Source organism: Canis lupus, chromosome 35 (genome assembly GCF_003254725.2).
Source record: "Canis lupus dingo isolate Sandy chromosome 35, ASM325472v2, whole genome shotgun sequence".
NCBI lineage: Eukaryota > Metazoa > Chordata > Mammalia > Carnivora > Canidae > Canis > Canis lupus.
In genome coordinates this window covers 13143023-13159624 of record NC_064277.1, presented here as the reverse complement: position 1 = coordinate 13159624, position 16602 = coordinate 13143023, and the positions used below count along the sequence as shown (strand labels likewise).

The 16602-nt window shown below is 42.8% G+C and overlaps 1 protein-coding gene across 4 annotated transcripts in view; it reads right to left on the bottom strand.

Annotated features, from left to right (window-relative positions):
• Positions 1-2437: 2437 nt before the first annotated feature.
• The window catches only part of SIRT5 (sirtuin 5), a 36516-nt gene continuing 22351 nt past the window's right edge, over positions 2438-16602 (bottom strand). For 2 of the 4 annotated variants that reach the window (XM_049105979.1, XM_025444266.3), the window contains 3 exons: positions 15580-15703; positions 13634-13749; positions 2438-2921 (listed from right to left, as the gene is read on the bottom strand). In XM_049105979.1, the coding sequence (XP_048961936.1) occupies positions 2846-2921; positions 13634-13749; positions 15580-15703 (316 nt within the window). In that variant the 3' untranslated portion in view covers positions 2438-2845. The remainder of the gene's footprint in view (positions 2922-13633; positions 13750-15579; positions 15704-16602) is intronic. The other 2 variants (XM_025444257.3, XM_025444246.3) reach the window with 1 other exon arrangement.

The following is a 16602-nucleotide window of genomic DNA, read 5'->3' as shown; positions in this document are numbered from 1 at the left end:
CGCACCTGCGGGCTCCGCGGTTGAGCGCCTGCCTTCGGCCCAGGTCATGATCCCGGACTCCCTGCAGGGAGCCTGCTTCTCCCTCTGCCTGGGTCTCTGCCTCTCATGAATAAATAAATAAAATCTTTAAAAAGTGGGGGGGGAGGGGGCAAGTGGTAGAGCGTGAGACCTCCCCCTGCCGAACTCCCAAACTCCAGTTTAGTGAGATCGCCCCTTACTAATTTTCACATTCGATCTGATGAACCAGTATTTGTAGATTTGGCTCCATTCGCTCCCCGCTCTCCAAAGAAGAGGCATTCCGAAGGGAAAAATTGTGCTATAGCAACAGGACATGTTTTTTGGTCTTTCTGGCACTGACGGAAACAAGTTGACAGATGCAGGCTTCAACAAGTGCCCAGCACCAAACGCGGGCTTGGCGACCTCGGCCACCACCTGCCCCTGGACTGTGCACACCTGTTCATCACCAACACCACTCCCTGACAGCTAATCGTCTGACTCCCACCTTAGGATATAAGCCCCATGAGAAGAGGACCCTACCTGGGGCCCTGCTCTAACCCCAGGACCCGGAACACTGGCTGGTCCAACGCAAACCCTGAACCTGAAGAATGACTTCACCGTTACTCAGTGGCCGCAACCCCAGCGCTGCTTCTATCCTCCCATCCCCCAGGTAGATTCCACTTCTTGGCATCCACAGCCCTTCCTGATCTGTTTGTCTTCTCCCACCTATTATACAACATGAAATGACTCATCAGTCTCTGAACAAACCAAGCTGCTGCACACATGCAGTTGTACATGCTGTACATCCCCTGCTGACACTCCTCCACATGGAACTATTTATAGTCAAGAACTGCCACCCAGGCATCCTGAAAGCCTTTCAAGCACCTTAACGTCTACCCCATGCCTGCTCCATCTCTAACTGCGATCTCCTCTGAATCTTGCACAAATTTCTTTCTTGTAGTTTTCAACATTGTAAAGTAGTTTACATGGGGCACCTTGGTGGCTCAGCAGTTGAGCGTCTGTCTGCCTTGGGTCCAGGGTGTGATCCTGGGGTCCCTGGATCAAGTCCCATGTCGGGCTCCCTGCCGGGAGCCTGCTTCTCCCTCTGCCTGTGTCTCTGCCTCTGCCTCTCTCTCTCTCTCTCTCTCTCTCATGAATAAATAAAATCTTTTAAAAAAATAGTTTACACAATAGTTGTTCCAACCACTCTGAACCCCTTGAGGGTAATGTCCATCATCTTACTTATCACTTTATTTCTAACGTCTATCATAGGTCGACATTCAGTAAACATTAAATTGTCACAGTTTGTACTTTCAACTTTTTCATCTTCTCTAACCAAAACATGAACAAAAATGGCAGAGCACAAAAACCAACCAACCAACAAAAAAGTTGCTGGTACCAAAAGCCCAGGATGAGGAGTTGCAAAGGAACAGTTCCAAAATACTGGGGCCTTGGGCAGATGGAAAATTACAGATTAAAAATATGCTTAGACTCATCCAGACAGTGTGCTGATTTTTACCAGTGTTAACACTAGGCCAGTGTTTGAATTTAACTTTGAGAAGCGCAATGATGATGGTATTTCACGTAGAAAAACTGTATTAGAAGAGGCCCCCTCTGTGTAAGTGCCTTGACCTACTCAGCAAAAGGTGAATCAAGCCCTCAGGAGCCCTATGCCTTGTAAGTTACAAACATCCCCACTCTGCCCAGGCAAAGAACCTTTGGGATTTATTAAAAGTTGTGACTTGAAAAAGCAGTGCAGTTTTATGTGACCGTGTCTTGCCTACTTCAACAAAAGCCAAGGGTGTCACATTAAATGCAATTTTGTAAAGGGGCCGAGGCAAGATGTGTCATCACCCAGGGAGCCGACCTGATCCAAGGGACCCGGGTCTGTGTGGCTTCCCTACGCTGTTTACTGAAGGCCATTCCTCCCAGTCAGGCCGGACACCAGGCATTCCAAGGGCCCCGGGGGCTGCATTAGGTGGTGAGGCTTGAGCAGAGAGCTGCATTCTTACTACTTAACTCCAAGGTATTATCAGCATAATTGTTTATAAAGTGGGGGAGGAAGGGAAACCCTTCTGAATTCAGTGGGAAGGCCTGGTGGGCCTGGCAGGGACCGTATGCTTCTGTGTTTATGATATTGGGAAATAGACAACCATCACCCATCACCTCTCACTGTCCTCCGTGGCTGCTAAGGAGGCCAGCCCTCAATTTTAGGCAGCTGTGTTTATCCTTGGAGTCCATATATTTGCATCATTTATTTTCCCATCCTGATTTTCTGTCTTGATGCTCCTTTTTTCTTCCTTCCTTGCATGACTTCTCACTGTCAGCTATCCCACACACTATGAGGCAATGCAGCCGAACAAGGTCAACGCTAAAAAGGAAAAGCCTCCCACAAAGACATCTCTTGGGCGGGGGTCAGATCTTTATACAATAAATGCCCTACTGTAGAGAGTGATTTTATTTTCCACCACAACTTGGCAAAAATCCGAAATACCAAGGTTTTACCCCTATACTTCTGCGTCCAGATCGAAACAACACAATCAGGATAATTAGTTTTTTCAAAAGATAATCTAATCACAAAATGTTTCCAATAGCCAACCAAACACATAGGAGAGAGCTTAGGTTTAAGTTCACATGAAAGAACATGCATTAACCTGGCTGTTCTCTAACTTCTCCTAAGAGTGTTTGCTATTGTTGCTTTACTTAGCATCAGGGGGGATTCCAGCCAGGGAATCTGATGGTATTTCTAGATTTTCCAGTATTTAGCTCACGGTCCCCACGATCAGTTCTCCTCTGTGTGTGGCCCAAGTACTTAGACATACTACAATTTCTTCTTTCCCCAGGACAACTAAGAAACATTGCCAGTTTCATGAGGAGCCAGGGCTTCAGGAAGAGTGGTACCACATGGCCCCTGGAAATGAAACCTGAAAGAGGACAAATAAGCAGTTAGAAAAATGAACGTACTACCTCGGCGAGTCCCACGTGTCTCAGTTACATCCAAAGCAAAATCCAAATGCTCACTGATACAGTATTATGAGCTTTGTTCCCACAGTTTTCATCTAGTTTCTGACAACTCTAGATGTAGATATTTCACTACGGGTTGGTTCTGGTGGTTGAGGGAATTTAGGAAAGCAATTGCCTAGAATTTAGGTGCCATAAACAAGAATTTTATTTAAGGGGGAGGGGAGCCATAATTGTAAAATTCATTTTGTGACTGTATGGCCAACCTTGTAACTGGAGCTGTTAAGTTTTCCAAAATCTATATATTACATTAGAACAGCATTCTCATGCGCTGAGGACACAAGAAAAATAATCTCATGCACCAAACATACCATGAACATTTTAGCTGAGTGAACAGGAACTCTTAAGCCATCTGTTTTTTTTTTTTTTTCCAAGACTTTATTTATTTATTCATGAGAGACACAGAGGCAGAAACATAGGCAGAGAGAGAAGCAGGCTTCCTGTAGGGAGCATAACGCGAGACTGGATCCCAGGACCCTGGGATTATAACCTGAGCTGAAGGCAGACACTCAACCACTGAGCCACCCAGGTATCCCCCATCTGTTGGGCTTTATGAATGACTTACAGTCAGAAAGTAGAAAAGACCAAAGGGGACGGAAAAAAAAGAAAAATTAGTAATTGTTGCTTCCTTCAAGGAAAAACACAACAGGGACCAAAAAAAAAAAAAAAAAAAAAAAAAAAAAAAAAGCCCAACTCTGAATGCAGGATTCAAAGGATACTATGAAAGCAGGATTTTTCTAGTGATTTCAATATTCATATTGTAGATTCTTGACACAACACAGATGATGAACACCTAAGACCTCAAATACTCTTCTCTCTGGATAAAGTGCCACTAATGGACATCCCCAACTAACCAACTCTTCTGCCATCTATGGTACGTTCAACACTGGCTACCAGAAAACTAGTGTCCTGCACAGTGAGAGCCCCTTGGGGACTTCTCCAAAATTATAGCCAGTCACAGAGAACTTTTAGGGAATTCCCAAAGGTCAGCTTTCCTCCCTAAGAAAGTGACTTCTGAGTGTTCCTTTCCATGTGCATCCTTCTTCCACTTTACAAGAGCAAGCCATACCCCTCCCCCATATCTTACAATGATGCCTTAAAGCAGAATGTGAAAATGTACGGGGAGTCAGATCAAGGGACGTTTGAAACGTTGGTGTAAACCTCAGCAAATAAACAGGTTCGAGAGAGTGGGTGACAGTGCATCTGTAGGCAAGTAGGGCAACTTCATTCTTGCTTTTAACAAAACAGAGTGGGTCTGGTCTGATAAGACTGTCCATGAACAGATCACTAAATGTGATACAAAACTACTCTGTGTGTTTTAGCATATACCTTGAAAAGAGACCCAAAACCTGGGTGGCAATGCCATAATAAAATTCCTTTCCTGCCCGGGGAATTGTGTGGCTCACATTCTCAGTACCAATGTCTATAAAAAGTAAAAGCTAAGAATTATCATTGATGTTGGGAAGATGAAATTTAGCTTGGCCAGTAATAATCTAGCCTGCCCTCCCTTGGACCAGGTAGACTAGGAGACACAGATAGAGCCAACTGCAAATAGGAAACAGTATTTCTTTCCCCAGGATGAGCTCTGAAGTATCATAACAACCCCATCTTTTGAGTGACTACTGCTTTTTTACTCACGGAGAAATTTTCTCTAAAATCATAAAGTATCAGAAACTGCTTTTAGAAATTACAGCAGTGAAAGATAAATGTGCTTGGAGAACCTACGTCACACTTTGCCACCGAGCAGCAACCTTGATTTCTAACCCTGGGGCAGAGCTTCACACAGGCGTGTCTGGGCACAGTGTTGCACATCCACCTTCGATGTGCGGTCTCCAGGGAAACAAGACCCTGCACCACCAGCCAGACTGCACTGGACTCCCACACAGTACTGCTTGCTGTTCAGTCTCCCAAAAATGGCTTCATTTAAATTTCACCTAAATTCCACCTTCCCTCCAAATCCTATAAGAGCACCTTTTCCTACATTTGGGGACACACACCATGTTCCTCTGGGATGCAGCTTCCCTCATTTACAGAGAGCTAGGGTAGACCTGATCTGTGACTGCAGGTGGATTGGGCTAGAACCACGTGAACTCTGTCTCCTTCCAACACTCATCCAGGGACACACAAAGTAATCTGAAAAATTCACGGCCTGTGCATCTATTAAGAGATGCATTTGCAATACAATTGCACTTTTATGAAATTATTAACCAGAATTTACCATTCACTTGTCGTCAACAGCCATACCACAAATTACTATTAGTGACAGTTCAATCTGGAGGAATTCTTTTAATAAAACATTTTTTAAATTTTAAGGAAATTGAAAAGAACTGACTCATACCATATTTTGCTACAGAAATATAATAGGGTAGTCAGCAAAACATTCTTAAGCATAAAAATAAATTACACAAATATAAATTTGTTATGAAAGTAGAATGGAAATACATGTTCAAGGAGGAAAAAACATGAAGGCTGTTAAAAAAGGTTTGTGTATTGGGACACCTGGGTAGCTCAGCGGTTGCGTGTCTGCCTTTGGCTCAGGGCATGATCCCAGGATCCAGAATTCGGGATCGAGTCCCACATTGGGTTCCCTGCAGGGAGCCTCCTCCCTCTGCCTATGTCTCTGCCTCTCTCTCTCTTTGCCTCTCATGAATAAATAAATAAACCTTTTTTTTAAAAAAAGAGTTTGTGTATGTATTTTGTAAATACATGATGGTGGGTATCGAGTAGTTGTGACATTCACAATGGATTTATTTAAAACCATAATGGTGGTTTTATTATAAAATGTCAATATTTTATTTCCAGGACACTTGGAATCACATCTTTCTCAACCATTTCTATATAAAATTTTAGAGGTGAAATTTAAAAATGTGAAAGAGGTACATGAACAAAAGTTCTTGAGGACTTCTGTTCTCAAAAGACTGTATAGCACACAGCACCCCGCTCCCCAACAGCAGGTGACTCAGGACCACTGGGTTTACTCTGGAATATGTTCATGTCACTGCTATTGGTTAATGTAATTATCTAATTTAAATAAGAATTATGCAACAGGGCATCCCGGGGGCTCAGTGGTTTAGCGCCGCCTCCACCCCAGGGCCTGATCCTGGAGACCTGGGACTGAGTCCCACGTCGGGCTCCCTGCATGGAGCCTGCTTCTCCCTCTGCTTGTGTCTCTGCCTCTCTCTCTCTCTCTCTCTCTCTCTGTGTGTGTCTCATGAATAAATAAAATCTTTAAAAAAATTATGCAACAAACTCCAAAAAATACAGTTGTTATAAGAGGCTTACTCCTAAGAACATCTGATGTATGCTTTGGAAAGGCATGGCAGGTTACTAAAAATAATTCTATTTAATTAGTGTAGGTGGGAAAGACTAGGGGGAAGGATACTTCATAAATTTCTTCTCATAACTTCTTGTTGCACTTTAAAAGAGAAAGAAAAAAAAAAAAGGCAGAAAAGTATCCAAACCACAGTTTGTAATCCAGTAATTCCCCAGAACTCCCAGATGATACACCTGGGCCACTGGTCAAATATACCAACAGTCCTCCTCGAGCCCTGAAATAACTGATCAGAAAGTCTAGACTAGTACCTTGGGATCTGATTTTCTTTCCTTTTTTTTTTTTTTTTTTTGGTTGTCTGTCTTTTGTCCTTTACGAAATAAGGGCTGAGGTGATTTTTATCTTCAGAGACATGTGGGAACACCAGAAGAATTAGGAGCATGATCTATGCACAACAGGCAACCTGCATAATCTGGCAGGTCCCTACTCACAGAAAAGGCCTTCAGCTGGATCAAACAAAGCAAAGCAAAATAAATGAATGCAGTTTTGTTAGAAGTGAAAATATTTTTAAATAAATAAAATATTCTTACATATCTTTAAGTGGATTTTGTTAAGGCATATGTGTCCTTACACCTACCCTTTGACAGTCCAGCCAGGTAGGGCCCTGGACTTCCTATAACTGGTCAACCATAAATTAAAAGTAAACTCCTGACCCTCTTGCTGAGCAAATACATAATTAAATCAATCTATAAAACAATTTTCTAGCTGAAAACCCCTTATAAACTCCACTGGCTGTCGCCTTCTTTGGGGGCACTTCTTCCCCCTGCAGAAACATGGTACTTCCTGACCACACTGACTGGCCTCTCTCCCTCCCTCCTGCTACACCATCCACACTGACCTCCAGTGTTTGCTTCGGCAGCACATATACACACTGACCTCCAGTGCTGTCCCTTGCACCTTCCAGGTGTGCTGTGGCTTGGGGGGAGTGGGGAGTGGGAAGGGCTCTACTCCAGACAGTCCTGTGTCTGGAAGGATTTTTTTTTAAGATTTTATTTATTTATTCATGAGGACACAGAGAGAGGCAGAGACATAGGAAGAAAGAGAGTCAGGCTCCCTGTGGGGAGCCCAATGCAGGACTTGATCCCAGGACCCAGGGATCACAACCTGAGCTGAAGGCAGATGCTCAACCACTGAGCTACTCAGGTGTTCCAAAAACTCTGTGTCTGGAAAGCTCTTAGCCAGACAATCTCCTTAGCCAACTAACTCCTTTACGTCCTTCAAGCCCACTCAGACATCTTCTCAGTGGGACTTACCCTAATGACCTAAGTGAATCCTGCAATCTCTCTTGCTCACCTCCAACTCTACTTTTGCCTTTTGCTACAGCCTGCTACCCAACTTCTCACCTGCTACAGAATTTGCACATTTATTATGCTTATTTTTGATTGCCTCTGCCACTAGAATGTCATCATAGTAGATTTTTTGGTTTCCTGATACAGCCTATCCTGAGCACCTAGAACAGAGAGTCTCGCACAGAGTACATACTTAGTAGGTATCCGTGGATTTCCACTGAATTCTAAAGTTTAGAAAAATTCAAAGGTGAACATGGTGGTTACTGGAGGCCCCAGAATGCTTGGAAGGTACCATCTCTTGGGCGAGCACAAATCCTATTTCTGCCTCAGCAAATGCACAGACCCTCATGTGCCAAGGACCCGGGGGTTGAATAACAAAGTCTTGAAGCCAGGTATGCCTGGGTGGCTCAGTGGCCGAGCATCTGCCTTTGGCTGCTCAGGTCATGATCTCTGGGGTCCTGGGATCGAGTCCTACATCAGGCTCCCCATAAGGGAGCCTCTCCCTCTGCCTATGTCTCTGCCTCTGTCTCTCATGAATAAATAAATAAAATCTTAAAAAAATAAAATAAAATAAAACCCTGAAGCCAAATCTAGAGTAGGATCTACTCTAACTATAATGGCTTGTCAGAAATCATCTGACACACAACCATCAGGCATGGCAAAAATGACAAAAACAAAACTGGAACTAATTAACACCTTGAAAATATTAATAATACATTTTAATGGGAGGCAAATTCTGTGACTCTGTCTCTAAATTAGAATTGGGGCAAGGAGTCTAAACAACTTGAACAAGGTCTAAGCAGTCCCGTGAGATCCAAGTTTGAAGTGTAGGCAGCATCCCTACTCCCTGTTTAAGTAATAAAGAAAATCAGGTTAAAAAAAAAAAGTGTTATTCCACCAGTTGTCATTTCTCTCATTAACCTAGAAGGGGTGTTGGGAAATTTTTTTTCTGTAAAGAGCCAGAGAACATCTTTTAGGCTTTGCAGGCTGACACTGTGGCAATGTCTCAGTTCTGTTGTTGTAGGGCCAAAGTAGCCGTGGACAATACCTAAACACATGGCCATGGCCGAGTTCCAATAAAACTTTATTTACAAATACACTGTGAGTGAAGTCGGTCTACAAGAAGCAGTTTGCTGAGCCCTGACCTAGTGTAAAATTCAACCAAAATCTATTGCACGTGACATGTAAGAGAAAATCCTGCCTTTATTAAACTGTGCATTAGAAAACTCCATCACTCTAGGCCTGGCTCCCTGTTTGAAAAGTTGAGAAGGGTAAGAAAATCACCTACATCTCTTCTCGGTGCCAGCCTGATGACTTCTGCATAAAAGCATGATCGTTCACGGGACAGTTACACTGGTAAGAAAAATTTGATCAAAGTTTCTTTTTTTTAAAGATTTTATTTATTTATTCACGAGAGATGCAGAGAGAGAGAGAGAGGCAGAGGGAGAAGCAGGCTCCATGCAGGGAGCCTGAGGTGGGACTCGATCCCAGGACCCCAGGATCGCGACCCGAGCCAAAGGCTGACACTCAACCACTGAGCCACCCAGGCGCCCCTAAGAGGGCCAACTTGTGAAATGATACTATAGGCCACAATTCTCTTCCTAACTTGCAGGAGAACTATGTTCCTCTCACAGGAAGACACACACAACGGATGCCCAGTACCTGCTGGGTTGTCCCAGGCATAAGGGGTAGAGGCCAGCTCTGGGCTGTGGAAGCAGTCTCCTTTTCTTCTTTTTCCTCACCTGCATTTTGTTACTTCCCTACCATGATGATTTGTCTTCATTTTTCATACTTAGTAGAGGTGAGCTGGAGAGCATATGACTAAAAATCAACCACATTAGAAGGGACTGGGGATGTACCTCACGTCCTTCTTCAGAAAGTTGATTCCTTCCTCCTCTTGGAGGATTCTGATGCTCTTTCAAACAGATGAGGGGCCAGTGTTGTCTGGCTCTGATGTTCCTTTTCAGGATGCATGCTAGCCCTGGTGCTAAACATGCACGCCACAGTGCATATTAGAGGCCTCTCATCTATTTTTCAGGGGATAAGTTAGAAGGGAAGTTAATTTTTAATAGGACAGCTTTATTGAGATATAATTCACACATAATCGGGGACCCCTGGGTGGCTCAGCAGTTAAGCGCCTGCCTTCAGTCCAGGGCATGATCCTGGAGTCCCGGGATCGAGTCCTACATCAGGCTCCCTGCATGGAGCCTGCTTCTCCCTCTGCCTGTGCCTCTGACTCTCTCTTTCTCTCTCTCTGTCTCGTCATGAATAAATAAATAAATCTTAAAAAAAAATCACACATAACCTGTTTAAAATGTATAATTTAATGGGTTTTTTCTTAGTATATTCACAAAATTGTACAACCATCACCACAATCAACTTTAAAACATTTTCATCACCCCAAAAAGAAACCTCTCCCTACTAACAGACACTTCCCAGGGGCACCTGGGTGGCTCAGTGGTTGAGCATCTGCCTTCTGCTCAGGTTGTGATCCTAGGGTCTTGGAATTGAGTCCCACATCAGCCTCCCCACAGGGAGCCTGCTTTTCCCTCTGCCTATGTCTCTGCCTTTCTGTGTCTCTCATGAATAAATAAATAAAATCTTAAAACAAAACCAGACACTTCTCAATCTTCCTTACCCAAACCCTAGACAACCACACATCTATTTGGAGTCTCTCTTGATTTCTGGATTTCTCAAATAAATGGAATCACAGGATTTCTGGTCTTGTGTGTCTGGCTTCTTTCACTTAGTATAATGTTTTCAAGAGTTATTCATGTTGTAGCATGGAGTACATCATTCTTTTTTACGGCTGAGTAATATTCCATTGTATATATGTGAAATTTCATATATTCACTGATCAAATGAAGGACATTTAGATTGTTCCTGCTTTTTGATTATTATGATGCTGCTATGAACATTCACATTTTTGTGCAAACACATGTTCTCATTTCTCTTGGCTATATACCAACGAGAATTGCTGGGTCATATGTTAAATCTGCATTTAACCTTTTGAGGAACTGCCCGGCTGTTTTCTAACGCAGCTGCACCATTGTACATTTCCACCAGCAACAGATGAGGGGTTGAGTTTCTTCACCAATACTTGTTTTGTTTTGTTTTAATCATAGCCATCCTAGTGACTGTTAAGTGGAATCTCATGGTGGTTTTAATTTACATTTCCCTAATTTAATAATATTCAGCATATTTTTTTAAGATTTTATTTATTTATTCATAGAGACACACAGAGAGTGAGAGAGAGAGGCAGAGACACAGGGAGAGGGAGAAGCAGGCTCCATGCAGGCGGCCCAACATTCGACTTGATCCTGACTCCCCAGGATCACAGCCTGGGCCACAGGCGATGCTAAACCGATGCACCACCGGGGCTGCCCCAGCATATTTTCAATATGTTTATTGACCATGTGTATATGATTAGAAAAATGTCTGTTCAAATATTCGGCCCATTTCTAAATTGGACAATTTGTCTTTTTATTATTGAAATGTGAGAGTTCTTTATAGATTCTGAATGCAAGTCCCATACAAATATTAGACTTGCAAATATTTCTTTTTTTTTAAGATTTTATTTATTCATTCGTGAGAGACACAGAGAGAGAGAGAGGCAGAGACACAGGCAGAGGGAGAAGCAGGCTCCATGCAAGAAGCCCAATGCTGGACTCGATCCCAGAACCTCCTGATCATGCCCCAGGCCTAAGGCAGATGCTCAACCGCTGAGCCACCCTGGGGTCCCTAGACATGCAAATATTTCCTCACATTTCATGAGTTTTTTCACTTTATTGATGGGGCCTATTGAAGTAAAGAGGTTTCTAGTGTTGATGGAAATTTACCCCCTTATCTTATGTTTTTTGTGCTTTTGATGTCATGTCATAGAGGCTTTTACTAACTAAAGGCCACAAAAACTTACTTTTAAGTATTTTATACTTTTAGCTTTTATAGTTAGGTCTATCGTTCATTTGGGTTAATTTTTATATGTGGTATGAAGAAGGAGTCTCATTTCATTCTTTTGCAGGTGACAATTCAGCCATTCCAGAACCATTTGTTAAAAAGGCTACTCTTGGGGAACCTGGGTGGCTCAGGTGGTTAAGTGTTGGCCTTTGGCTCAGGTCATGATCTCAGGGTCCTGGGATGGAGTCCCGCATCAGGCTCCCTGCTCGATGGGGAGCCTGCTTCTCCCTCTCCTCATCCCCTGTTCATGTTTTCTCTCACTCTCTCTCTCAAATAAATAAAATCTTAAAAAAAAAAAAAAAAAAAAAAAAGGCTACTCTTTCCCTTAATTGTCTTCACACCCTTTCCAAAAATCAGGTGGCCATAGATTGAGGGTTTATTTCTGAACTCTCAATTCAGCCCCACTAATGTAGATGTCTATCCTCATGTCAGCACCATGTTGTCTTAATAAACTGTAACTTCCTAATAACTTTTGAAACTGCAAAGTGTGAGTTCTTCAACTTCATCATTCTCTCTGTTTTGGCTATTTTGGCTCCCATGCATCCATATGACTTTTAGGATCACCTTGCCAATTTTAGCAAAGAGGCCAGCTGCAATTTTGATAGAGACCAGCTATACCTGTAACTCAACTTGGGGAGTGCTGCCATCTTAACAATAGTGTCTGGTCCAAGGACATGAAGGTCCTTCGACAGACTTAGATCTTTTCATTTCTTTTACTGTATAGTTTTCAAAGAATCGGTTTTACATAGAAGGCAATTTTTTAAGAGAATGTCTTCCTACTTCCTACCACTTACACACAAATGAAGAAGTGGACTGAGGACACAAACATACTGACTAAAACAGACGGAGGAGATCAGATTCAGTCAGCCCAGCTGCAGAGGATCATCAAGTATATTTACACACAGTCTATGGAATATTTTTTTTTTTTTATCCCACTGAGGACTCAGAATGCTGGTCCTCATCCCGGCTCCACATCAGAATCATTGAGGAAGTTTATTGAAATCAAAATGCCCAGGCTACACATGAGACCAGTTACATCAGAATCTCATGGCTGGTACCCAGTCATACTTTTTAAATATGTAGTTGACATGACAACCACTGGCTAATGTAATGATAACAAGTTTTAGTGAAGTTTTATATTTTATTTATTCATATTTCTTTAGAAGTTATTTATGTTCTACCTTATTCTAGAAAGGAATGGAGCCAACTGATAAAAAAAATATAGAAATTAAAATAAAGGGAAGACAAAACAGCCAGGGCAAAGGGGCTTTGGGTGACTCAGTGATTAAGCATCTGCCTTTGGCTCAGGTTGTGATCCCGGGGTCCTGGGATCAAGTCCTGCATAGGGCTCCCCACAGGGAGCCTGCTTCTCCCTCTGCCTGTGTCTCTGCCACTCTGTGTCTCTCATGAATAGATAAATAAAATCTTTAAAATGACAACAACAGCAGCAAAACAGCGTGAAAAAAAGAAAGCAAAATGAAGCTGAGCATAAAACAATTCAGAATGACTAAAAACGCATTGTCTGATGGTCTCCACTTTCCACGCAAATATGGGTGATAGGATCAGCACCACGACATGGCCCCAAGTCTAATATTAAGGATATTCAGGAGATATTTGGCCACTGCCCAGGGAGAACAGTGGGTGACAGAGGTCTGCACGGGCATCTCCCTGACTAAGTGCTGGGTATTCAACTCACCTACACCTAAATGCCATTACCAGCTCTCACTGAAAAATGCAAATGAAAGTCAAGGCTACGGAATCAAAGAACTTTCAAAATGTTCATCAAAGAAGTTTCAAAATATGAACAACAAAAGCCCTAAGGCAATTTCCCTGGGAAAAGACATAGCTGCCTTGGTCTACAGTTAACGATACTTTGTTCTTCCATCAAAGCAACTATAGACCAAATTAGAAAACATAAACTCTGTGTCTTTTTTTTTTTTTTTTTTTTTTTAAATGAGAACAGTGGGTAAGGTCTGTTCAGATGACACCTCTCAATCTGCTTAGTACCTTCCATCTCCCACCTTGGTAATCCCTGTACCTGAATCTGTTGGTGGCTGGGGTGGTTTCCATGTTGAATTCGGCCACTGGCACTCCCCGGGCAGACACCTGGGGTGCAAACATGGCAGCAGGATAAACCACAGAGGAAGTTCCCACCTACAAAGCAAAGGAATGGAAACGGATGAATGACCACACTTTGGGCAGAAGAAACATTCTCAGAAAACCTTACATAAGCTCAGGCAGGTTTGTGGCTCTGGATGTGAGGGAAACTAAGCTACATGGGATCACTGGGAAGCTTCCAAGGGAGAGATGGGAAGTTAGGAGACATCCTTTTGGTTGATCACTAGAAAAGATTGTGCTAGAAAAAATGTAGCACAAATGGAGAGAAATGGCAGATCACTGACTCAGTTTCGTTTCTGCTCTAGGAGGTGATGCCAATAATCTATGCCCCCTTTTTTTAACATTAGAAATTAAAAAAAAAAAACATATGTGTCATTCATAATCCTACTACCCCAAGATAACAACTGTTCACATTTTGATACATATTCTTTCAGGTTCTTCCCTACAAATATGTATTTACAAATGTGCTTTTCAAGAAAGGAAAGACCAGGGATCCCTGGGTGGTGCAGCAGTTTGGCGCCTGCCTTTGGCCCAGGGCGCGATCCTGGAGACCCGGGATCAAATCCCACGTCGGGCTCCCGGTGCATGGAGCCTGCTTCTCCCTCTGCCTCTGCCTCTCTCTCTCTCTCTCTGTGTGACTATCATTAAAAAAAAAAAAAAAAAAGGAAAGACCAGAACACACTGTACAAACCAGCTTTTCTCATTTGACCCTCAGTCATAAGCACTGATGCTACACTGGAATGCACTCAATAAATACTGGCTGGATGAATACACACCCAAGAGAATGTGCTTCTGTTTTTAAAGACATGTTAAGGAAATTCTCAAATATGCATACCCGTCGTCCAATTAATTCCACTTTTAGGAAAATATGTCCTAAGGAAAGGATCTGAAGAGCATACTAAGAAGTTATGTCTAAGAATATTCACCACAGCATTATTTAAGATATGAAAATGTGAAATGGCCTAAGTGTCCAAAAAGAGAGGATTGGTTAAGTATCTCATTTTATATCCAGGAAATAGAACGCCATGCAGCCAATTAAAAGATGATGCAGATCTGTGGATGTACTAATGTGAAATATGCTAAGTGAATTGCTACGCGAATAAAGTTGTTTCAAAACAGAACATACCATCTGAGCCCATTTTTGAATTTTAAACAATATGTATACATCTGCATGAGAAAAGATCTAGACCAAGGGTGGGCAAATGTGTTTCTGTAAAGGACCAGATAGGAATTTTTTAAGGCTTTGTAAGCCAGACAGTCTCCATCACAAATAGTCAACTCTGCCATTAGAGCGTGAAAGCAGCCATAGACAACCCATAGAAGAATGGACATGGCTGTGTTCCAATAACACTTTATTTACAAAAACAAGTGGCAGCCCAGATCTGGCCCACAGGCCACAATTTCTCACTTCTGATCTAGGAAAAAAATACACTAAAATGCTAACAGTGGCTTTTTCTGGATGGTAGAGCTATTGGTGATTTCTAATTTCCTCTTTATAATTTTGTACTTTTTGTATTTTCTCAAATTTAATAATGAGCATGTAGTACTTTCATGCAGTAACATACTCTTTTCTTTTTTTCTTTCTTTTTTGGATGGGGAGAGGGGCTTTGTGAAGCCCAAGATATGGTCCTACACAGTTTCATGTTTAAGATTAATACATATTCATTTAGTTCATTTTTCTGTAGGGTACCACAAAATCTCTCCACACACAAATCAGAAGGGAGAAGGAAGGAAAGGGAACGAGGCAGGGGAGGGTGGACAGGGCAGGAGAGGGAGGGAGGGAAAGAGGGAGGGAAAATACAACAAACTCCATCCCAGTTCCAGTGTTCCAGAAAATCTCAAGGATCGGGGAAAGGAGAGACCTACCACTAGACATAAGTCACAGAGGGTCAGCTCTTTGTCAACCTCCTCCAGAATGGCAGGATCCAGGTTTTCTCCAAACCACACGACGTGAGGTCTCAGCAGGCCCCCACACCCTGCCTCTTCACACCTGTAAGAACAGTATTCTTCACCCAACCCTGACACCTGCCCTGCCAGGTCTGCCCAGGTGGGTCACGGGAAGGCTAGGGGCTACCCCAAATCCAGTCTGTCCAGATAGGTGGCTCTGAACCTTCTTATCCTGTATTCCTCCCCTTTCAGACCATGTGAGCTTATCCTGAATATAAAGTACTCATTTTAGGGGTGCCTGGGTGGTTAGTTAAGCATCTGCCTTTGGCTCAGGTCATGATCCCAGGGTCCTGGGTTCCCCACGAGGAGCCTGCTTCTCCCTCTGCCTATGTCTCTGCCTTTTTCTCTGTATCTCTCATGAATAAATAAATGAAATCTCAAAAAAAAAAAAAAGAAAAGAAAGAAGAAAAGAAAAGAAAAGAAAAGAAAAGAAAAGAAAAGAAAAGAAAAAAGAAAAGAAAAGAAAAGAAAAGAAAAAGAAAAAGGACAGACAACAGATCCAAATTGGAGTCACTTGTGCTAAGCCCCACGCCAGCAAACCAAGACTTCATACCTAACCTGGCTGCAACTTCAGGCTCTCTGGGGAATATGACCTTTAACCAGTCAATGTGGAATGACCTGGTCAGCACTACTGGGGTAATTTGCCTGAAACACCCCCTTGGGCGCCTTAAAGGAAGGTGACTTTGCCTGAAACAATTCCCTCTTTGCTTAAAAAACCTCCTTTCCCTGCCTCCTCCAGCCTATAAGTCTTCCATTGTGTGGCTCCTTGGGGCTCCTTTCTGTCTGTTTTCTGTCAGCTGCCTGACGCATGAATCTCAGATAAAGCCAAAGGGATCTCCAACATTGACTCAGTTGGATTTTGAGTTTTAACAGAGGCTCCTCTTTCCCAGCTACTTTACAGCACACATTGTGTGGCTGCCTGGGAGGAACCAGGCTCAGACC